The sequence below is a fragment of the Penicillium odoratum genome (assembly GCF_028828045.1).
Source record: "Penicillium odoratum strain IBT 22623 chromosome Unknown utg000005l_segment0_segment0, whole genome shotgun sequence".
In the NCBI taxonomy this organism is placed as follows: domain Eukaryota; kingdom Fungi; phylum Ascomycota; class Eurotiomycetes; order Eurotiales; family Aspergillaceae; genus Penicillium; species Penicillium odoratum.
The window spans coordinates 2212532-2236120 of record NW_026643147.1 but is presented as its reverse complement, the minus strand read 5'-3'; the positions used below and the strand labels follow the sequence as shown (position 1 = coordinate 2236120).

General features: G+C 48.5%; 8 protein-coding genes across 8 annotated transcripts; 3 read left to right on the top strand and 5 right to left on the bottom strand.

Annotated features, from left to right (window-relative positions):
• Positions 1–404: 404 nt before the first annotated feature.
• Positions 405–2020, bottom strand: N7520_006382 (uncharacterized protein; the record flags this gene model as incomplete). The annotated part of the gene is made up of 3 exons (XM_057140316.1): positions 405–572; positions 638–1923; positions 1981–2020. The coding sequence occupies 3 exons, from the start codon at positions 2018–2020 to the stop codon at positions 405–407; spliced, it is 1494 nt and encodes a 497-aa protein (XP_056994322.1).
• A 2179-nt stretch (positions 2021–4199) lies between these two features.
• N7520_006381 (arylsulfotransferase family protein) lies at positions 4200–5684 on the top strand (the record flags this gene model as incomplete). Its single annotated transcript, XM_057140315.1, has 1 exon — positions 4200–5684. The coding sequence occupies one exon, from the start codon at positions 4200–4202 to the stop codon at positions 5682–5684; it is 1485 nt and encodes a 494-aa protein (XP_056994321.1).
• Positions 5685–7659: 1975 nt separating this feature from the next.
• On the top strand, positions 7660–9205 carry N7520_006380 (hydroxyacid-oxoacid transhydrogenase; the record flags this gene model as incomplete). Its single annotated transcript, XM_057140314.1, has 2 exons — positions 7660–8081; positions 8140–9205. The coding sequence occupies 2 exons, from the start codon at positions 7660–7662 to the stop codon at positions 9203–9205; spliced, it is 1488 nt and encodes a 495-aa protein (XP_056994320.1).
• A 176-nt stretch (positions 9206–9381) lies between these two features.
• On the bottom strand, positions 9382–11094 carry N7520_006379 (Zn(II)2Cys6 transcription factor domain-containing protein; the record flags this gene model as incomplete). Its single annotated transcript, XM_057140313.1, has 2 exons — positions 9382–10965; positions 11038–11094. The coding sequence occupies 2 exons, from the start codon at positions 11092–11094 to the stop codon at positions 9382–9384; spliced, it is 1641 nt and encodes a 546-aa protein (XP_056994319.1).
• Positions 11095–11511: 417 nt separating this feature from the next.
• N7520_006378 (uncharacterized protein) lies at positions 11512–13170 on the top strand (the record flags this gene model as incomplete). The annotated part of the gene is made up of 2 exons (XM_057140312.1): positions 11512–11760; positions 11815–13170. The coding sequence occupies 2 exons, from the start codon at positions 11512–11514 to the stop codon at positions 13168–13170; spliced, it is 1605 nt and encodes a 534-aa protein (XP_056994318.1).
• A 405-nt stretch (positions 13171–13575) lies between these two features.
• On the bottom strand, positions 13576–15208 carry N7520_006377 (uncharacterized protein; the record flags this gene model as incomplete). The annotated part of the gene is made up of 2 exons (XM_057140311.1): positions 13576–15089; positions 15187–15208. 2 exons carry the CDS (start codon positions 15206–15208, stop codon positions 13576–13578), a joined length of 1536 nt encoding a protein of 511 aa, XP_056994317.1.
• Positions 15209–17727: 2519 nt separating this feature from the next.
• On the bottom strand, positions 17728–18728 carry N7520_006376 (uncharacterized protein; the record flags this gene model as incomplete). Its single annotated transcript, XM_057140310.1, has 3 exons — positions 17728–18168; positions 18233–18571; positions 18693–18728. 3 exons carry the CDS (start codon positions 18726–18728, stop codon positions 17728–17730), a joined length of 816 nt encoding a protein of 271 aa, XP_056994316.1.
• A 524-nt stretch (positions 18729–19252) lies between these two features.
• Positions 19253–23355, bottom strand: N7520_006375 (HECT domain protein; the record flags this gene model as incomplete). The annotated part of the gene is made up of 3 exons (XM_057140309.1): positions 19253–19375; positions 19427–23075; positions 23153–23355. 3 exons carry the CDS (start codon positions 23353–23355, stop codon positions 19253–19255), a joined length of 3975 nt encoding a protein of 1324 aa, XP_056994315.1.
• Positions 23356–23589: the final 234 nt, after the last annotated feature.

Here is a 23589-nt window from a genome sequence, read left to right as displayed (position 1 = left end):
ATCCGAAACTGCTGGAGCACGACAGGAGAAAATTCTCGAGATCCATGCATTGCGTTGACCATCACAGAAAGAGATTCGACTATATCTGTATTCTTATATGAATAGACTATTCGGTGCTGGCACGCGAATATTGCTTGCTTTTTGCGCCGAGAAAGAATTCTTATACAATCTAGAATCATGCGAAATATGACACTTTCAAAATATTTATGGCGTATGATTAATTTTCGATAGGTTGAGGACAGAAAAATGATGAAGGAAAGCCTATCATGTGAGTATCCTAATACAGGTATGCAGATCGCTATTTTACGTCCCGCATATAGGCGTTCAGTCGATGATGACCAACTCTATACTGGAATTAGATGAAGTATCGATAGCAGGAAAGTAAACGAAGACTCAGATATCAATTACTCTTTTGCAGGCCGGTTGGTCAGCGGTGACACTGGCTGTACTGTTTCTGGAATCGACCGGCTCTTGGCCTCTTGACCCACATGCTCCGCATGTTCTAAAGCCTCAAGCTTTTTTTCCTCCGCGGTTTTGCCACCGAAGACCTCCTGCATCTCTTCCAATGAGTGCTGTGAAGTCTGTTTGCAAAGTTAGCAGCATGCATGACACCCAAAGTATTCTGGATTAGACATACCTCCTTGAGAACCAGCCAGGAGTACCCAACGATAGCGTAGTTGAAAATGGCAAACATCAAAAACATCCGCCATTTGATATTAGTTATGGCGTGTGGGGTCACCTGGGACATCATGAAATTGAAAAGCCACTGTGATGCTGCCCCAACTGTCAGGCCAACCTCTCGTGTGCGACTCGAGAATATTTCTCCAACGTAGAGCCATGGCAGAGGTCCCCACGACATATTATAGCTGAACGCCTCTGCATAGGTCATAATAATACAGGCAATGCCGGCCGAGGTGGGGCCTGACGAGGTAGTATTGGAGCTGACTGGAAGAGTAGCCAGGATGCAGGCGATGATGAGCATGAAAGAGCCCATGGCGAAGGCCCCAGCCATAAAAGGAACTCGACGACCAACACGATCTAGAATGAGGAGCTGAAATGTGAGGACGCCAACAACCTTGACAATACCAAAGCACCCGGTGACGAGTTTGGCAGAACTACCTGCCCCGACGGCCGAAAATATTTGAGTGGCATAGTAAGCGAGAGAGGTATTCCCCGTCAGCTGGGCCGAGAGCTGGATTGTAATAGCTATGAAAAGCCGATATCGGTTCGCTGGTAGAAACAGCTCTTTGAATGTGAGGTTCTCCTTGACACGAGCCTCTTCATCAATGCCAGCCACAATCTCCTGGAATTCTTTCTCCAGCTCTTCTGTCTCTTCGCCACCACGTACCCACTTCAATGACTCGCGTGCCTTCTCCAACTTTCCCTTTGATGCTAACCAACGCGCGCTCTCTTTTACGGTGCACATTCCAACGAGCAGCAGAGTTGAACCCAACAGCTGCAGCCCCAGAGCTGTCTGCCATTGGCTAGTACCCGGAGCCTGATCTTTACTGACCGCGTATGTGGTCCAGTAAGCTATCATAACCCCGAGGGCAAAGAAAAGCTGGAAACAGGCTCCCAGTCGGCCCCGGAACTCCTTGGGAGACATTTCAGCTGCGAACATCGGGATCAAGACGGTTGCGGCGCCGATGCCCAAGCCAGCGATCACACGACCAGCATAGAAAGTACCCAGAGTATGCGTGTTGATGACTTGCAAGATTGTACCAAGGGTGAAAATAAGGGAGCTGATGATCAGACCTGTGCGACGACCCAGATAAGAGGCAACTGGGGAAATGAGGAAGCATCCAAAAAAGGCCCCGCCTTGGAGAATAGAGACTGCATTCGAGTTGACCGTTGTTTTCTGCGCTTTTGTATAATGACTGTATCTGAAGTCTTCCTCGAATGGGGTCATTGAAAGTACCCCACCTATAGCAAATAAGAAGCTGTTAGCTTGTCTTTATGATTATATATATAAGCACTTACTGATGACGCCCGTGTCAAAAGCAAAAGCAAAAGAGCCCATGCAGCTGGCAGAAACCAGATACGCAGCTCGGAGGAGACCAAGCTTGCGACCAATGTCGTTGATTTTTTGAAAGATGCAGGCAGTGAATATCAGACAAAGGGCACTATAAGAAAGAGATTAGACAAGTGAATCTTGTGCGAGGTCAAGATGAGATTTTACCCCCCAACTCCTCGTCAATGATATATTAAATAAATTAAGATTCTGGGGTAAATGAGGGGTAATATATTATAAAGGTTTTCAGGAAGGACAATCGATGATGTTTTCATACTTGATAGGTCACCTGGGAAGATGCCTGCTGATGTTCCCACAAATAACGGCTCCAAATATAACGGACCAGATAAACTGTCCGAGCTCCACGCGAGAGCCGAACGGCTCGCAAATGTAATCAAGAACATGCTTGGCGTTAGCAATAGTATCAATTGGTCCAGGGAAAATAGCCAAGTAGAAGCGGAGACTGACTAGCTGATTGAGACCGCTGATTTGCGGTCGAGCCAACCCGCTCGGTCCTGGGAGCGCAAGGGGCTTGGCTAATACGATGCTTGTGGCTTGAATGGTGCATAGGTCGAGCTAGGGTATTAGTAGTCTGATTCAACGTATCTTGGGCCCCTTCCATGGCGTGCTCAGACCCTGCCTACTGGATGAATAGATGTTGACGAGTCGTCATTGGTGGGTGGAGTTGGACCCCGCACATGTAACCCTGGACTCGATTCTTGTGGAGAAAGCGTCATTCTTTAACATATTCATCATGCTCAGTATCAAGCTATAGCAAACAATGCTGCTTAGATCTTCAAACGTTCGAGCCAACACCTGATTCAATATGTTTCTATGTCAAATCGAGGTCCAAATGGTATACCATATTACCTGACGTGTAGCTCTGTTTATTTGCGCATGTACTTACCATAGTGCCTACTTTTTGGCTATGATACATTTTTAAGGTGAAAAGTATCTTATCACAAAGCCAAATGGGAGATCCACCACAGTCGGAATATATCCGCGAGATTGAGGAGTCGATTTCGATATATTGCCTCTAGAAACCAAGGATTGTGAAAGGCACAGCCTGATAGAAATGTTCACAGATTCAATTTGGTATCAGGTACCGATGATCGCAAATCACATAATTCACACATAAGATGGTTCAAGACCGCTATCAGTGGAAGCTTTTGAAATGACTCCAGGTCATGCGCAAGTATTTCTTTGAGATTGCACTATATTTTGGCTTAATCTTCCAAGGCGTAAACCAAGCTTTCGGATGGTACCAGGTAGTTAAGCGAATTCAAAATTGTGGTTATTTGTAACTAGCTATGGCAAGAGAAAATCGAGTAAATGCTTGGTAGAAGGCCAAATAACTAGAGGAATTACGGACTCACGGGCTGTTCTAAATTGGTTCATCCCTAAGGCGACCTCACATAGGGATAAGATTATCGAACATAATTGAAAAGGGTCAACGTTTATTCTTACCCCATGAGAAATGTGCCAGAGTTTGGCTTTCAAAGATCAGCCAGTCTCAATGCTTTAACTTGCTCTACTCTCTGGCAAAACGGCACAGCCTGCTTTTGGCGGAAAAGGGTCTTCGGCACTGCCACTAGCCAAAATGGATATTATACAAAACGCTGAAGGATCGGCTGGTCCCGGATCTTTAACCTTTTTACTTGATCTCAATGCGGGCTCAATCGGGTTGCAACCTCTCTCACAGCCAATGGCAATTCCTGGCTACCGGCGGATCGGCGACCCAGACCCAGACCCAGAGTGAGATACGTGAGATAAACTTTGACTGTTTCGATCGGATAACATTTCACGACGCCACATCCCATACTTCAGATATATGGAGACCTCGGAATGTGCCCCGCCTTACCCAATGACGGTAGCCAAGATTGTCTATCCAAACCTTCGGGGGGTTTCCATCCCATGGAACGGACATCCGAACAGAGGGTCACTTGATCTGCTTGTTCTGGTTGGGCTGATGCTCAATAAAATAATCGTCACTAATTCCCGATACTAAGGCAATGATCATTAGGACACAGGTTTCATGGATACCGGTCGGTTTTAATATCCTCAAAACCAGAGACGTCTGCCCTTTCTTCGGACAAGCACGTCTTGCACTCACTCTCGTCGACCTCCAGCTATCTTTTTTGGACTGCACCATTCTTAAGTTAGCTTTTCACTTCTTGATCTGAAAGAAATGGCACCCTGGTGGTATACCGCCAGCAGTGCACTGCTGTTATCAGTCACTGCTGCAGCCTGGCCGTATTCGACCTACAAGTCGATTGATTTTCAGCCTCCCAAGCTCCTGATCAACCAAACCGGGCCAACTGATCCGGGATTGATTTTTCTCAGTACTAATGGAGCTGTGCAACCTGCTGGTCAGGCAGCACTAATTTACGACAATGCGGGTAATCTGGTCTATGAAGGCCCGGAAGAGATTACCTCCAATTTCATGGTCCAGAAGCTGAACGGTTCTGATGTGATCACTTTCTGGGCTGGCGACATTATGAGTATCGGCTTCGGATACGGCACTGTCCATATTTTCGACAGTACCTACCGAGAAATCCATACCGTCACTTTGACTGGAAAATTCGTCACTCCAGACAACTCGACCAAGACCTCGTATATCGACCTGCATGAAAGTAACATCACCCCAAACAATACGCTTCTGGTCACCGCGTATAATGTCACTCAACATAACCTGACTTCGATTGGTGGCTCATCATCGGAGTGGATGCTGGATAGTCTTTTCTACGAGATAGATATTGCCACCAACGAAATCGTCAACTCTTGGAGCGCACTTGATCATGAAGATGATATTCCTTTGACCTCCTCTCACCAGAAGCTGGATAGCACTGCTGGTACCCAAAAGAACCCATACGATGCCTATCACATCAACGCCATCACCCCCACTAACAATGGTCACCTGATCTCTCTTCGTCATATGTGGTCTGGCTACTATATCGCCGAGAACGGTTCTGTGATGTGGCAGGTTAGCGGCAAAAATGGTGCTGACTTCACCCAAGTGGGCCACGCGAACTTCTCCTGGCAGCATGACATCCGTGTTTGGAACGAGACAGATGAGGGTATGGTTCTGAGCCTGTTCAACAATGCTAATAACCCGACCGACAGCGAAGGCCCCACAACTGGTGTTAGTCTGGTTATTGATCTCACCAATAAGACTGTTACTGGCCTCCGCTCACTGGATGACTCCAGTGACCCCATTCACTCCATTAGCCAGGGCAGCTATCAGGTTCTCAATGAGACAGATGGACACGTCTTCATGGGCTATGGCTCTATCTCCAAGGTCAAGGAATACGACGGGGCTGGAAGTGTCGTATTTAGTGGCGCATTCGGTCCGGACAATGATGTTGCCTCTTACCGTGGCTACCGCTTCGAGTGGAGTGCTGTGCCCTTCTGGAAGCCTTCACTGAATGTCACCCGTACCTCTTCCACTGGTGCTACTGTCTATATGAGCTGGAATGGTGCAACCGATTACGATTCCTGGGCCGTCTACTCGGCTTCTTCCGAGAACTCGACCAACAACCAGCAGATCAGCACTGCTAAGCGGAAGGGCTTTGAGACTACCGTTGATGTGGCCAACCTGACAACCAACTACATCCAGGTGGTCGCTCTTCAAGGCAGTAATGTTCTCGGTACCTCGGATATTGTCTCCTTCTAGGCCACTCTCGCTTTCTTAGTAGGGCCACTTTTTGACTTCTTGTTGAGCCCTTTCCGCTTCAATGAACATACTTTCCCCGCTATGTTTTTCGGGTTACATCTAACAGGCGAACATGATGTTTGAATGCAAGTTGAACATTCAAAGATAGTCCGATTCCTTTTTTGTACATATTATTCTAGGAAAGTGATCTCGTCTCCGCGGGTAATTATTTCTCTCTGAAAAATGCTTATAGAAAGTGGGAAAACCCCATCTCTGGGATTGTCAGGGCTGTATACTGAAACATTGCAGAGCGATGTGTACCTACCCCGATAATCATTGCTACCTTCACTTAATTCGCCCTTCCAAGATGTAAGTCAGGGTGACTCCACGATTTGCTTGCCCAAATGCACCATAGGGCTCATTGGTGGCACGTCAAAGTGAATCGGGATTTGAGTCATTTCAAGTCAATTGAACACTCTTACATATTCCATGGACCACGTTTTCAGTCATCCCCGGGTATTTGACTGGGAAAAGCGATTGATCGCAAAGCCAGAGTAACATTGTAAGGTATACTACAAACAATGACACTTGTTCCATGTTGTCGTTCACAGGTGTTTGCTATTAATCGATCGTGATATTTTATTTTATTGTGACATTGTGTGACTTGAGCACCTCTTCATTGTGCTTCATGAGGGTGATATGTGATGCCGACTTCCATTTACCGGAAATCCGTAGAACAGACAATACAAACAAGACCACAGAATGTTGCGTCCCCCCATGATGCGATATGAACCGAGCAAACATCCGCGTGATGGAATACCGGGCTATAAAGCTGACGTTAATCTCGAGATCCCTTCAATGTTAGCATCAGGTTCAGTCTTAAAATCATCGCCGCAACTTTCATCTCCATCATCATGAAGCTCTCAAAAACCTTCCAGATACTATCCCTTTCTACGTTGGCAGCCTCTCTCCGAGACACCAAGATAAAGAAAGACAATGCAGAGATGTCTTAATAATCCCGTTTACCGAATCATTTGTGCCTTTCGAAACATCAAGCCCAGCTTATACAGCTGGAATAGTCGGCCGTGCCATAGTGAACAACCACTGCCACTTCCCCATATACCTTTGGTCCGTTGGAGGCACCATTGGTCCCGCAGTGACGACAGCACCGAATGGGCGCTATGTCGAGGCGTTTCGCCATGACCCAAAGAGGGGCGGGATTGCAATAAAGATCACCACTGTTTGAGATGGACTGTCAAGAAATGCACCACTGGCTATATTCGCGTACAACTTGTCTGGTGATGGTAAGGTGTGGTACGATCTGTTTGATCTCTATGGCGACCCATTCAAGGGTTACCATGTTTCTTTGCAGCCATCAGAGCCATCGATATCCTGGAATAATGGACAACCACCTCCTAGTAGTGGTGTTCGTGTGCACAGTGCCGTGAATGATTTGATTTTGACGTTGTGTAGAAGGATCATGTCTTGGTTCACAAATTTGAAATGAAGATTTAAATGAGGCCGGGGTGCAAGCAGATGAAAGTTTACGATTGAACGGGACACAAATATTGAATACTAATGCAATGTTGAATATTTGCTGTACTCTCCGAGATCTCCAAATTGGGGGCAGCACAAGCGTTCCAATGTACAGAGTGGGGCTGATGTCAATCACCCAAATACCTCGGCTGTTACTGTTGGGCGAGACGAGAACAACCAAGGCGCTATTGGTTATTGGTGCAATTTAAGGAATTTCGTATAAACCGAGATAATATGATGATCTTAATACTGAACACGCAGATAAATAGTCGGAATCTGAAACTTCTTATAATGTTGATGTTTAACCTCGGTCAGAAGGCCGACTTGTAATCCCCCGCATTTCTCCCACTTCTCCAACTCGCACATTCCCAACCCTTCGAAACTCCCTTCATCTTCATTTGACCCCAAATTCATCTCTATAAGATTCTCCCATTGAGTATACACATATACATACTGAAAAATGGTCTCGCCCGCAATCCGAGTGGCCCCATCGGCCGCCAACCGCGCGCTGAATCTACTGCGTACGGTGCAGTACACCCATCCACCGAACTGCCCTTGTCACTCCAATTCCAATCACCACCATCATCATAAGACTCCTTCAATGTTGAACAATGTCCGCCGACACTTAGCGACCCCTGTTGATCCCTCGCGTGAGAAGGAATATGCCTTTGAAATGGCAGCATCTAGCATTCGGTTCGGACCTGGCTCCACCAAGGAAGTCGGCATGGATTTCGCAAATATGGGCGCCAAGCGTGTTTGCATTGTGACTGATTCCAATGTGGCCAAGCTGAATGCCATGAAACAGGCCGTTGAGGGACTCGAACGAGAGGGTATTCAATTTACCATCTTTGACAAGGTCCGGACGGAGCCTAAGGACAGCTCGTAGGTTGATCTTGACTTGGAGGATTGAAAATGATGGCTAATTGAAGTGACTCCATAGTATTCGAGAGGCTATTGCATTTGCGAAGCCGTATAAGCCCGATGCGTTTCTGGCTGTCGGTGGTGGATCTGTCATTGACACCGCTAAACTCATGAATCTCTATACAGTTTTCCCGGAAGCCGACTTCCTGGACTTTGTCAACGCGCCACTGGGCAAAGGCCTCCCAGTCACCAAGCCACTACTCCCCCTAGTAGCCGTACCCACAACCGCAGGTACAGGCTCCGAGACAACCGGAACAGCCATCTTCGATCTAGTCGAGAAGAAAGCCAAAACAGGCATTGCGCACCGCGCCCTCAAGCCTACACTTGGAATCTGCGATCCCCTCAACACTCGCACTATGCCATCAGCCGTCCACGCTGCATCCGGCCTCGACGTGCTCTGCCACTCACTCGAATCATGGACCGCAATCCCATACAACGAACGTACCCCACGCCCCACAAATCCCATCAACCGTCCTGCCTACCAAGGCGCAAATCCGATCTCCGATATCTTCTCCCTGCAAGCTCTGCGCAGCACGGTCAAGTACCTCCCCCGTGCAGTGAGAGATCCCGATGACCACGAGGCGCAGTCCAATATGCTTCTCGCGGCCACTCTGGCCGGTGTCGGATTTGGAAATGCAGGTGTTCACCTGTGCCACGGCATGAGCTACCCCATCTCCAGCCAGAATCCTGGCTATAAACACAGTGGCTATGAGGTCGATCATCCCATTATTCCTCACGGTGTGTCCGTCGCAGTTACAGCGCCTGCTGTTTTCCGTTTCACGGCTGCATCGAATCCAGACCGTCACTTGGCTGCTGCTGAGGCTTTCGGTGTGGATATCTCGAATGTGAAGCGTGAGAGTGCAGGCGAGGTGCTAGGTGCTGCTATTGCCGATTTTTTGCTTAAGTTGGGTGACCAACCGCGTGGTTTGAAAGATCTGGGATTCAAGTCCTCGGATATTGATGGCTTAGTTGAGGGGACCCTTCCGCAGAGGCGTGTGTTGATGTTGGCGCCGAATTTGAGTGAGGAGCTCCAAGCTGAGAAAAGCGAGCTGAGGCGCCTATTGGAGGAGTCTATGGACTACTAGAATGCTTTTCTGTTCGGGAAAAGATCGATGTTGGTGTTCAGTGATTTAGTGGGATTGTAAATATATGTAAAAATCACAATGAATGACGCCGAAAATAACCTTGGGTTTCACAAAGCTTGTATATACAGACAGATTACACAACTCCTCTCACCTGCCGAAATCTCTTTATCGCCAAATCAGCTGGGTATCAATGTCTCCTGTGCGCTTTCCTCAGCGCATTCCACAGGACCCGCATTTTCCGAAATGAGTTCCGCCCCTAGAACGCCCATCGACGAAGCAACGCGATCTAACCAAATCACCGCACGAGGGTCATTCCGATCCGAGGTTTGAGATGGACCACGACCAATATCAGAATAGATCCGGAAAGGCACCGTCAACGCATCAGGACTGACCGGTGGCGATGATGTGTCTACACTACCATCGCTCAGCGTGCCCGTCCCTGACCGAGGCGAGAGGTTTTCAACGACCCGACAACGTAGCTTGTCTTCCAGACGGCTACGCAGCTGACAAAGAGTGCCTTTTATGTTTTCTGCTCCTCGGAGAAGCAGTGACGGGCCGGTTTCTGGAAATATCTCGGGGACGGGACCGACAAAGGTACCTGGACGTCGAATAATCCCTTGCTGGCGCTGGCCATGGGCACTGATGCAGGCGCGCAGCTCAGAGATAAAGATATGCAGTCGTCGAGAAGTATCTCTAATACGCTGCATTAGATTTTCAACGGCTTGAACTGACCCTGTGCTGCAGAGAAGGTCTTTGGCTTCGCTAATATATCGTGGGCATTTGGCTATCTCCATGAAAGCTTTGTCAGATATGTCGGCATAAGCTGCCCACTCCCCCGGCTTCTGGGAATCCTCCGCCATGACTTCAGCAGCATAGTCCTGCCACTCCTCCTGGTCAAGAAAACAAGGTTTCCCCAGAAAGATGGCGGTAGCAACATGAAAGCCTCGAAAGGCAATATAGCACGATCTTCCAACCCCCGTTTTGTGTTGACTGGCACCGCGATTCATCATGACCCTTCTCACTGCATCCGAGTGCACAACCCAGGCATCAGGGCTTGTTTGGGCATACATCTCATAGACGCTCAGCATCATAGCAGTACAGAGCATATTATCAGACGTGGCCTGACCACCAATTGAAAGCGCACGAACGGTCTCACCCAGCGAAATCCCATACATCCGTCGACTAGTACGAAAAAGAAGAGGGTCTTGCGTGAGATGAGCCAAATAAACCGAGCTCAAACAGCAAATTGCAGTATCCAAATACGCATCTTGACCAAAATTCATGATAATATGCTCCGCAAAGCCCGGGCCCCTGCCCGCTCGGAACTGATTATGAAAGTACAAGGTGGGGAACGATGCACTGATAAAATCCAGGAACAGTTGTGGCTGCGCCGCTTTGAACGTCTTACGCACCAGCGACGGTGAGACATTTTCATCCAGCGAAATTGTCGCCGAATGACGGCGCATTAACGCAATCGCGTTATCGCGCAACACCGGCGCGACTCCGGCACCTTCTTCTTCCGGCGGTTGTATGGGCCCGAGCGTCTCGATCTGCCGTGCAGGTGGAGATGCAGGTGCAGGTGCAGCGGGAGTCGGTGTGATCGGGGTCGCATTCTGTCCACGACCTCGTCTGCGAGGGAGAGAGCGATTTCTACGCGCGAGACTCGGGCCTTCGTCTTGGAATCGAAAGGTACGTCGGTATCCTGGACAGGTACGGCCATATCGCTGGCACTGAGTGCATCCGGGGACTGCCTCATCGCACTAGCATTGAATCAGGGGGTCTCAGTGGGAGTGTCACATTGAAGGGACTAATCAAAAAATGACGCTTCTCACCTTGATGTGTCTTTCACGACAGAGAGCACAGCCTGTACTATGTGGTACACCCACCATGGTCGGGTGTAAGGAACTCAATCAATCAGCATGGTTGCTTGGAGGTCGCATTGCAATCAGTGGCTATGTATTTGGCAACAGAGGTCGTCTTCAAATGAGTTGATTAGAGGAAGAAAAACAGGAGCCATGGCTAATGGGTGGATTACCGCATTGCTTAGTGGAGAAAGTTGCCAAGGATTGCCGTTGCGTCCCACTTTATATGGGAGATTAAGTACAAGTTGAGAAACAAAGAAACCTTCGTATTTTGTATCCAATCAGTGGATGATGTTGTTACCCCGCGTTCCGTGTAGCTTGGATGATGTACATGGTCACGCCTGCCGTAAAAGAACACCAAAGCTGTTCCTTCCATTCCAATGTTAAACATGTTCTTGCTTTTCTCGGGGATTCACTTAATTGGGATCCTATCTATCTTACACCATGCCCCTGTTTAAAGCTCTTCCCAAGGTCCTCGTACCCGAGAAGCTTTCACCAGATGGCCTAGCTTTACTACGCAGCTCCTTGGAAGTCGATGAGCGCAAAGGGTTGTCCGCGGAACAACTACTCGAGATAATTTCCAACTACGAGGCTCTTCTCGTCCGTTCGGAGACCAAGGTTACTGCTGCAGTCTTGCAAGCAGCTAAACGATTGAAGGATGCGCCAGCCTCAAGGGTGGGAAATGGGAGCGTAGTAAATTCGTTGGAGTGGAAGTAAAGGGAAAGACCTTGGGAATCATCGGTCTAGGAAAAGGTAGGTGTTTCCGCACTTGCTTCAGTTCGCACACTATATCTGACTTTCTCCGCAGTAGGATTGACCGTGGCTCGAATTGCGAAGGGTCTTGGTATGACTGTCCACGCTCTGGATCCATATGCGCCCCCTGCAGCAGCTGCAGCAGTCTCGGCTATCTTGATCTCGTCGTTGCCGGAGCTTCTGGCATCTGCAGATTTCTTGACAATTCATACTCCCCTCATTGCCTCAACACGGGGAATGATAAGCGATGCGGAATTAGCACAGATGAAGACCGGTGCTCGTATTCTCAATGTTGCAAGGGGTGGAACTATTGATGAAGCCGCCCTGCTCAGGGCCCTGGACTCTGGCCATTTGGCTGGAGCGGCAATTGATGTCTTCACATCTGAGCCACCGGATTCCGAGTCCACTGCAGCAAAGTTAATTGCACATCCAAGGGCAATTGCGACACCACACCTCGGTGCATCTACAGTGGAGGCTCAAGAAAATGTATCTGTGGACGTATGCGAGCAAGTCCTCGATATTTTGAAGGGGTCGCTGCCACGAAGTGCGGTGAACGCCCCTCTCATTTTGCCTGAAGAGTATCAGAAGCTTCAGCCATTTGTCTATCTTGTTGAGAAAATGGGTAGCTTGTATACTCAACACTATGCCTCCATGCCTGGAGGATCTATGGCTCGGAACACATTCGATCTTATCTACCGAGGAGAAGTAGCCAGCATGAATAATACCAAGCCGCTCTTTGCCGCCTTGATAAAGGGTCTCCTCCAGCCCATTACTGGTGCGGAGGGATTCAATGTTAACATCGTCAATGCTGAGCTGGTGGCCCGTGAGCGTGGGATTTTTGTGTCAGAGCAGATTTCTCGAGACCCAGAGGACGACTCATCATACTCGTCCCTTGTCACGCTTGTCGCACGTCCACCGTCTCGTACATCATCACGAGCTCCTAGCACAACCGACAGCTCTGCGGAGGCACCTCAACCGCATCAACGAATCATCTCGGGGACTTGCTCGGGTGGTCAACCCCTGATCACGCGGCTGGGACGTTTCGAAGCATCCTTTGAAGCAAAAGGAATCCTCCTCATTTGCGAGAACTATGACTCGCCAGGCAAGATTGGTGTTGTAGGCAGTATTCTCGGCAGAGAGGGTGTGAACATCAATTCCATGACTGTATCATCCGTTTCTTCCAAGTTGACAAGTACTGGCTCGAACGTTGAGCTCTCAGCCAAGGATGCAAGCTCTGTAAACAAAGAAGCTCTCATGATTTTGGGAATTGATCGGGTGGTTCAATCGCACGTAACTGCTGATTTGATCAAGGAGGGTGGTGTCCTCAGTGCCTGTGCCGTCACCCTCTGAGGCTTCCAAGGTTTCTATGGTATCTAAAAGGGGAGGTTTTTCCAATAACAGAGATTTACAAAGTTATGTTTAACTCAACGGTTCACGCAAATTCTACATAGCCTGTCCTTCAACCACGCACGCGGCTGAGGTGGCTGATGCTATGCTCAAGACTTATCCAACCAAAGCCTACCAAAGCATAATTCATCAAATCGCATCATGTTTGACACCCAGGAATCAAGTTCTTTGAATGTGAATGTGATTTAAATTTCATGAGGTATATATTGCTTCGTTCAATGTAAATGCTTTTATGCAGTCATAAGACATGAACGTGAGAATAGGTGCAAGCCAAAATGCCCCGAAAATGCTAAAGAGAAGATGAAAACGAAAGCGCCAGGGTTGCAGGGTATCAAAAGTAAAGTCAGATCAAAACATAGAACTCCGCTTTTTATCCAACTTATTTGGAGGATTACCCTCCTCCTTGTTCCTCCTGAAACCAAAGAAGCCGCTTTTCTTAGGCTGGATCTGAGGCCTAGGTGGCTGTCCTGGCAGCAACGCTCCAGAACTAGCAGGCACCTGATACAGCCCTACAGTAGACTGTGGCCGAGGCGGGCCAAAGTTGACAGTAGATTGGGCACGGGGGTCGAGACGAGCAGGATTCTGAAGATATGGACTATTGACGAAAGTAGGGGCCGGTTGGCTTTGAGGGTAAAATGATTGTGGACGAGTATTTCGGGGAGGTTGTGGAGGGTGTTGAGGACCCAGATAGGCATGAGACTGGGAGTACTGATGCGAGCTGTATGGCCCCTGAGGCACGGTGTGACGGGCTGGAAGATTTGGTCGTGAGGTAGTAGATGGATCGGGACGCTGCAATCGAACTTGCTGCTCTTCTTGTCCGTAAATCATCTGTAGACGCTTCGTTTCGCTCTCCACGTCCGCCTCTTTCCGCCGTCGCGCTTTTTCTTGTTCTCGTCGCTCCGCTGCAAGAAGATCTTGGGTTCGGCGCTCTTCTTGTGCTGCTAGCTCGTCCTGTTTTCGACGTGTCTGCGTTGCGGGAGATTGGGGGTTCGAGCTTGATGGTCGTGCTGGTTCGGGCTTGCGAGCTGGGATAGCGGCGGTTGCCTGGGTCTGGGCCTTCGGGCTCTTGCGACCGGGGACAGCTGCCTGTGGTCTGCTGTTTGTTACAGTGGACACCGGCGGAACGATGTGGAACGCTTCTTTGGCTGGACCAAAGAAAATGTCGCGGATGGCTACTGCTGCGAGCAACAAGACGACCTCCAAGCCTTTGAAGTCCTCCATTTCCACGCGGTATAGATTCGGTTCGTAGAGTGTCAACTCTTTCAGGCTCTGGAAGATGGCGACGGTAATATCCGGCTCCCGACTTTTATTCTTGGTGTCTGCGATCGTGGTAGATTTCCCATGAAGCAAACACGAGAGATCCTTGGACAGTTTCCCATCTTTGCGCCAACTGAAGCGCAATTTTGGAGTCACGTCGGCCGCGGCAGGATCACTCTGCGTCCGATCTAGTGTGGAAGATGATGGAACTCGGAATGAGCGCTGTGGCATCTCGAACTCCCATCGTGCTGGTTTGTTCCACGTCTTGGGCCGATGACGGATCAAGATTTGTTGGTCCGGGTTATAGAGTTGGATTGAGAACTCGGTAGGGAGGATAGGCTCTGGAGGTGGAGGTTTACCGCCATTCGCTCGAATTGTATCTGCCGACAAGCTTGGTTGTGTCCATTCGGGGCTTACGGCGACTTCGCCATAGACGATGTCCGGGACGTAGGGATCGTACAGGGCGACACCGTATCGGTTTTGTGATGTTGTAGCAGTGGGATCGAGGTATTTGAGGGTATATGCCGGTTCAGCTTCATTTCCATGTTGGCGATGATAGATTGTGCTTTGTTGGGGGGTCTGCGAATTATTCTTTAAGAAGAACGCTAGGTGGAGTCAGTTTGCAGAATTCGGGGAAACAGATGACGTATTCACGAAAGGGACCAGGAACATTTGAAACATAAAAGATCTGGGATATCATACTTGGCAGGTTTTCGTCCAGCATCTTCGCCTTGCAAAGAGATCTGGTGAGGGGAGAAGGAGGGGAATTATAAAGGAAGGGGAAGTTACGATGCAAATGATCGGCACCTAAAAATAGGCATTTTGATCCCTGATTTGTTACTCGTTTTACAGTTGACGTGAGGCACCAAGATTCCCGGCTATGCTTGGCCTTCCCAAGTTAGTATGCTGGAAGTATGCATATCATAGTTTCTGCACGAATTATCGCTGCCTATTGATTTATTTCCAGATTAGGGCCTCGATATGCGGGGTGCTTGAATACGAGTAAGAAGGGTTCCTGGACCAAAATTCTTGTCAGCCCATTCTAGAATAGAAGATCATCAATTCAACCTTGTAAACTTACCTCGTATCTACGTTCCCACAGCCACCATCCCCCCGCTTTGTTTCCTACATGGCCCCAAGTCTAGGCATCAACGGGTAAAACTAGAAGCGATTAGCATTCCAACAATATGGGGCAGACTCACCAATGGATCTATTTTGGATGCTCTATGTGAATCGTTCGACGTCTCAGATATAATGTTAGCGGAATAACAGAAGGGGAGACTCACTTGATGAATGATTAACATTGGCGTTTTTTCAAAGGGTTGAGCCTGTCACAAATTAGTCTTCATAATTCATGAAAGTGATTTTTGAGATATTAGAAAAGCAATTTAGCCACATGTTTTGAAGTGGACTTTTTTTTGGTCAAGTTTCATCCAACAGCCTGAGGCAAGGAAGAATTAGCAAGGATAATTGACCTACCGTTGACCTTAGGGTTTGTTCGCGTAAACTTCGACGGTATCGACGCGAATTATTTGTTTCAGCTCTATTCAGACTTTAGCAAAGCTTCGGAAGTGATTGACTTACTAAAATGAACATCCCGGCTTGTGACTCTTTCAGCCAAGGGGGCAGACTGATATCTGAAACATGCCAATACAATGCATCCGATTAATTCAAGGGGAATGGGGATAGAAAAAACTTAGCCATTAAATGAAAGTCCAGTTCCAAAAGGTGCATGATCATGATTTCAAGGTTCATGTCTTTGTGCAAGGAGTCTGTAATCTGTATAGCGGTTAGTGGCGACTTTTGTAGGATGTACTTACTAGTAGTTCACCGGTATGATCACCCATACTGGAAGTCCTAAGGATTTCCATGAAACTTCCAAGATTATGGAGTCCTATAATACAAGTTAGCCACAAGGGGGAGAGCAACTTACCTGGGTCTTTTAATTTGTGGCTGTGTGAATAACAAAGAGTGCAGGATCCTGATAGATATGCGTTAGTAAAAGCCATTGTATGTTTAAACGGTTATAAATATAGACATAACTCAACAAATGAAATCACCGTCGGACTCTTGGACTTTACCTGATCTGTTATGTCAACTGTGAAATGTTAGCTGCGTTGGCTAGGAGGGTACTTCCCCTTGGAGATATCAAAATGAATACAGTGATCAGACATCGATAAAAATATCTAGACAGCATGTTAGCTTGGCAATCCTGCAATCTTATATGAAGGGGAGAAAACCCAGCCTAAATATCAAATATGATAATAATCGACTTCCGAAGTCAGTGATTATGTTTGAGTGATGATTGATGGAGTCTGTGCTCGATGTTAGCCAGTGTAATGAGATATCTCAGGAAGGCACTCAGCTAGAGGCATTATATAGAGTAATTGTTCACAGAAATCATATGCTTGCATGAGCTCGGTGCTTGCATATGGAAGGAAGTCGTGAGGACCGGAAGACCTATCAGTAAATGTTAGCCTCTTCAAGATAGGACATTTGAAAGTGCAAGGGTGAGGAACTAAGCCGAATGAATCTTATATGACAATGTCGTTGTAAGCTGATGAATTGGTGTCCCTCGAGATAGGGATCAGGGCACATTATATAGAATTCCTCCCCACTTTGACAACGGCTTTTTGTCGAGGCTCCTTTGTCGAATCCTTGCCTACGTGGTCTGTGCCTGTCTCAAATTCATGTCAATATCTATTGTCCAGTAGAGACAATGAAATGAATTCAAGACTTGACGAAACTACATAATGGAAACAATGAATGAGCACTCAGTGTGGCCTTTGCCAAATCCCTCGACCAGAATTGGTACAGGTGAACCCTTAGAAACATTAGAACAAGGTAGGGAATATGCATGGCTTCGAGTCAAGTACCACTATCGTTTACCATTTCCTTTAAAGCTTCATTTCTCAATACACAACTAAGTACACCCCCGGCACATCTCTCTATGCATAGTACATGCATATCCTCGTTACAAAGTATACATGACTGACTCGATACTCGGCTTATATGTTACTTGGTGGGATAGACACGATATACAAAAGCAAACACGCATTCAACGAGTGCTGAAACCAACAGCATTATGATCTCAGAACGAAGCACAGCCTGATCGGCTACCTGCATGTCTAGACGAACTTTTTCAGATTCCTTTGATCTATTCACGTCCCAATCAATGGACTTATCGAATCTATCTTATTGATCTTTGTGAAGGTCTCAGACAAGAACAATGTCTTAAAGCAATCATATCCGGACACCATTGACCTCTTCACCCTCGGGCACCTTCGCCGACTCCCGCTCCTCCGTGCTAAGCTGATCATTCCAGCTCTGGGTACCAAGCTTGTAAAGCACCTTCTGCTCTTCCCGGTCCAGAGTGGGACCACCCTTGCCACGGCGTTGTCGTGAATCACTAGTCTCTACCAGCGTGGCGTTATCACCATCAAGCGCATGACCCTCCAAATCATCACTATGGCTCTCGTCTGAAAAGGTGTAGGATCGGTATTCAGTGTTCGACCATCCGGTGCCCTGGTACTGGCTGTGATCCTCCCAGTCCTCGGTGAAGTAGTGTAGGAATCCACCGTGCGTGACGACAACGATCTCCTTCTCAGGACGAGCCTTCAACCAGCGGCGAGCGGCGCGGGCGCGCGCCCGGAGAGCCGAATTGGTAGGGGCGTAACGACCAGTCTAGAGAACAAGCTGGTTAATCAATGTTTCCATAGGAATAGCTGTGAGGAAACGCAAAACCTACCTTGTTGTTCCAGCCCTCGTGGACCAAGTCTAGATCCACATTCTTGTCCGCAAACTCCTGTTGCAATGCCTTGGGGTCGCTTCCGGTGTCGCAGGCCACATCTGACGTCTCTTGTAAGTCTGGTAAGGCAATTATGTTCCAATCTGGGTGAGCTTGGAAAACTGGTTCAAAACTTTCAAGGGCAGTGTAGATGGTGCGGCGCAGAGGTGAGGCAGCCACCAGGTCGATTTTGTCGTGGCGAGGGAAAGTGTCGCGCAGTGTGGCACATTGCTGATGGCCGAGATCTGTAAGAAGAGGGTCTGGAATGACATGGTTTGCTGTGCAGAGGTTGTGGACGCCCTAAAAAGAAATAAACGTTAGAATAAGTCGATGCTTAAGAACGTAAGGGTCTCCGTCTCTCGTTTTGTAAGGCTCCAGTGGTAGAGGCTGCATGTCGGTGAGCAGCTGGGTATGCACATACCTGGGCGTGGCGAACGCAGTGGATTGTAGGTGTCATGATGTAATTAGACTCGTAAGTCACTTCTCGAGCTTTGAATTCGAGTTAACAGCTTTCTTTGATTGATTTAATCGTGAACCCTCGGTGACTCTTATCAGGCGTAATGTGGGGCAGCGGGGGCAAAAAGCAATATTGGAATTAAAGGACTTCCTTACATGATGTAGATGGCACAGAGGTAGAGTATAATGATACTATGAGAAGTAAAGGAAACTTGGTAAGAAGTTGGAGGAAATAGTATCGGGCGCCAGAACTCCGCCCTTGGGAGAATCTGGTGGTTGCGCCGTGATGCCGAATGCCGAATAATACTACCGGACTGGAGCCGAGTGCCACTTACTCGGTCTGATTCGCTCAGGTTTATTCTTTTAACAGATACATTACTGGAATGAGTCTGTACCTTTTGCCATCCAAAACAAGCCTGGGAAATTGGAAGGGGAATTTGGAAAGGAGATAACCGCCAAAATTGTACAGCGCGGCCTTTTGATAATGAAAATGGGTATGTACAGATCCGTTCCTTGAAAATCATTTCACGCAACACCGAATCCCCTTGCATTTGCAAGTGCCTTGTCCAACTTCTCTACCAAAGCTTTTTTTGATGAATACTCTGGGAGTAACAAACGACCGAAACAGGTGAGACTAGTCGGAAGACGCTAGGAGACCAATCAGCATCATAATCAATAACGTGGGAGAATGCAACTTACCATGTCTCCTACACCGTTTTTCTGAATCACAAACATAATACTCGAGATGCCATTCACAGGAACTCGGTCGCTTGCAGTAACAAACTCCAGGAGCTGTGCCTTCTTTTCTCCCGAGTATTGCTGGACCACGCTCCAGAAGTCTCGGATGACGCGGTGTTCTGGCCCAAAGCCTCCTTCATACCGCGCATGTTTCTCCAACTCCTTCACATCGATCGTCTGGAGACCCTCCACTACTGTCTTCAAAGACTCAGGTGTGAAGATCGAGAGGGCGGATCGATCAAGGCAGGTGTGGAACCCGCGTAAGAATGCGTCAAACTGAGGCCGAATTGACTTGTCAGTCAACCAGAAGATGTAGTCCTTGACAAACTGCTCCCGATTCTGGTTCGTTACCAAGGGCGCTTCATCGGAGGGGGTCGGAACGGTTGCCTCGCTAGTTTTTGAAGGAGTAGCGTTTCTGGAGTCGGAGCATTGACTCACACCAGCCGATATAGGGGAATCTGACGTAGTCTTGGCACCCGTAGCTTTGATTGGAATTGGCCAGGCAGCATCACGGTCGACTTTGTGCATATCGATGGTTTCAACGCCGGCGAAGGACTCAAAACTGAACTCATACGTGCGCATGAAAATATCTCCGACGTCACCATCTGTCCATGACAGAAGCGTCTCAAAGCCTCGAGTGAGCTCTGGCCATCCATCTCGAATATGATCCAAATGCTTCACCTTCATTCCCAAAATCTTGCGGTAGAAAGCAACAGGAAAGTTGACAGGAAGAGTCAAGCCGTTATACACGGCGATGGACATCAAAAGGCCAATGAGCTCGTACTTGTACAGAGGTTCGAGTGGAGAGGGGTGGAACCAGGAAGTGCGGTGTCGAGTATCCATGTTAAACATGCCGTAAGATGGATCAAGAGCCTCTGCCATCAAGACACAAAAGAACTCCTGTTGAACACCGCCATGGTCCAGACCTTCTTCACCTTCATCCATACCCATCTGGACTTTCAATGGTCTCATCAACTCTCGCTTCTCTCGTCGCCACAATTGATTTAAGGAATCTGTCAAGACATTGTCTCGCCGCACGTTAAGAACGAAGTAGGTCGACATAGAGATCTTCATGCGTTGCAAGAGTGAAGAGTCATCGGTGACGGTAATAGCGTTGCCAAAGGCAGTCTGCGTGACGTGTCGGGTTGTGGTCATGGCAGCCTCGTAGTATTTTGACATGGCAGAGTAGTTTAGAGCCCGGAAATATATGACAAGGAACGACGGTGGGAATAGGAAGGAATATGACATGAGATGCATCGTACGGTTGTTTGGGAGGCTACCCAGCCAGCCCACAGGCATCTCAAGAGGGTCCAGCCGCTCAGCAAGAATGCGTGTATGGAAGTCTTCGGGGAAAAGCCCCAGCCTATCTCGTTCTCTGTACATCAAGGCCAATATTTGTATTGCGCCTCCAGTGGCACTGCTGCGAGCCAGTTCAGGATTGCCATCCCATTCACGCAAGAACAGAGTTCTTAGCCATTCTAGCATGACATGTGCAGGGCCGGTGGGCTGATAGGATGGACCGTCGGCCGCGGATTGTTGAAAGGTATGATGCTCGCTGAGATGATCCACAACACGATCGAGAACACTGACACCTCTCTGCTTCGGAAGGTCAAGTGTATAGACCTGGCGTGCTTTAGATATCTCATGGTACGCAATACGGGCAGTAAGAGCACGAACAAGGCGGTTGACCAGGCGGAGCCCAAGGTCATGTTCAAGTCTATCGGTCGCCTCGAGAGCCAGCTGAGCCTCGCCCGCAGGAAATTTCTGCATGGCAGCGGCTGAAGCCACGCTACCCGAAGAGCGCATCTGAAGGATTTGACGCCAGGTTCTCACATCAATGTCTGGAATCGAGCTGACTAACACAAAGATGGCAACAGTTGCAATATAGGCAGCATCCACGTCAGAAAGGTGTTCATCGCTTATGCACTCGGAGGCTCGTCGAACCACTGGTGGCGGCGCAGCTCCGCTATTCATGGTCGAACTGCGCGAAGAGCGACGGGAAGGTCGAGTAGAAGGGGAAAGGTCTTCTGGTGGCACATAAAGTTTGTCCAAGGTGCTCCATAGGCTATGCAATGCGATATCCCAGGGACAGATGGTAAAAAGGCGTTGCAATGAACCCCGAAGGTTTGGCACATCGAGGCGATTGTCAATCACCATTTGAGGCGACGCGGGAAGCGTTGTTTTATCTGCTCCAAAGGAAGACAGAATGTTCCTTGTGCTGCTAAACACAAAAAATACACTTTGTGAGACAAATGGAAATACTCGGCGCTGGCGAGATGTGGCAAATCGCCACTCAGGATGATCAAAACTCCCCATCGACTGAATACGGTCGATCTCCTCTTTCCAGGCCTCTTCTTCCTCCGGAGACTCAACCATGATTTGACTCAGGCCATCGATAATTGCCTGGGTAAAGTGTGTGACCGTCTGCGCCAATGGGGCGGGATCTAGCAAACGGTGACGTGAATCATGCTTGACTTTCCGGCTTCTTGGAGATGCGTTGTCAATGTCTGACGGCCGAATGCCGGGGTTTCTAGGACTTTCTCCCTGGGAGACCTGGTTGAGGACCTGTTCACTATCCCAGGAGACACGACGCTGGTTCTTAGAACGTTCCTTCACTCTGGGATGTTCCATCTCGCCGATTCTTCCCCGGTGCTTTTGTGGTCGATGTTTCAAAGCCGGTGGGGAAGGCATGCTAGCAAAGTCATTTGAAGCGATGTGCGAATTAAGGGACACTTTCCTATTCGTATATTCGGGTCTTTTTTTCTCTTCCAAACTAGAGCGCGGGGGTTGTCGCCAATGGTCCATCTCACTTAGTGAAAGTCGTTTTACATGCTGATTTTGAAACTTGAGCTCGACGGCCGAGGCCTGGATTCCCGATGCTCGTGACGAAGTGGTGCGTGACTGCGGACTCGATAGCAGTGGTGGAATAGGCTTATCCTTGTTTGCCTTTGCCTTTTCAACATCTTTATGTTGTGATTCATGTTCATTGCTAGGATGCGCCAGTTCAGCCCCAGGCTGCAACATGGTCTGTTTAGGCTTGGGTTGAAAGGATTCCGTAGTTCGACGAAGTGGAAGCCATTCAACCATTCGGAGCGATATTGTGTCAAACAAACTTTGTGTGAATGATTTCGGGTCCTTTAATGGCTGCTCAGCAGCATGGTCGAAGTCCTGAAAGGTATAGCCGCTTGGGTAGTCGTTTGGAGAGGATGACAGGCGCGCATCATCAATCCCATTGGAAGACTCGATTGATCTGTAGTCATCCCTCTGTTTCCTGAATTTATCATCATTGTCGGGGTCCTGGTGGCGAAGGAAACTGGTCTGCTCCTCGGTGGCTGAAGCGACGGCAGCTTCCTGGGCTTGAAAAGCACGGGATCGTTGTAGGGAAATACGATGATAGTCGTGTACTGTCAACTCGGAAGGAGTTTTCGGGTTATTGCAACAAAGTCCGCTCTCAGGATCGTCCAAACTGGCGAGGTAACAGGCAAGGGTTCGTGCGCTAAGCTCGGTGTATCGACGATATGGGCCTTCGCTGACGCGGCGACGGCGACTCGCACAGGTTGGAGTTCGACATCCTGGGTCATCACAGCCGTGAAGTAGCTGATTCTTGTATCTATTCCCAATAAATTTATCAGAGTCATTCCTTGTTGGAAGTTGCCTAGAGCTTCATGGCCCAGTACGAGTACATACCTTCGCACTAGTACGTTGAACCGTCGCCTGCGTTCATCTCGATACCATGGCAACACTTGTGATGATTCTGAGACCTCTATGGTGTTCTGGACAATAATTTCGGGCGCATTTGGGGGAATTTTGGCCCGATAGTGCTGTCGCTCGCCGCCGCTGCCGGGCTGGGCGTTTGGGGAATCAATAGAAGCTCCGCGGAGCCTGGTCATCATAAAGGATGTTTTCGCATGCCCGGTCAAACTTGCAATCAGCGATAGGATTTGGGGCTTTTAAGGGCGCACAAACAATAGTTGGCTCGACGATATAAGTAGAGGGAAGCGCGGAGGCTCTCGCTGACTGATATCATAGCCCCCGAGGTCCCAGGGTCTGTTGCCTTAGTGCCTGGGGCAACTGCCGTCAACCAGCTCGGGAAAACAATTAATGCGGGTCAACGAATCCCACTC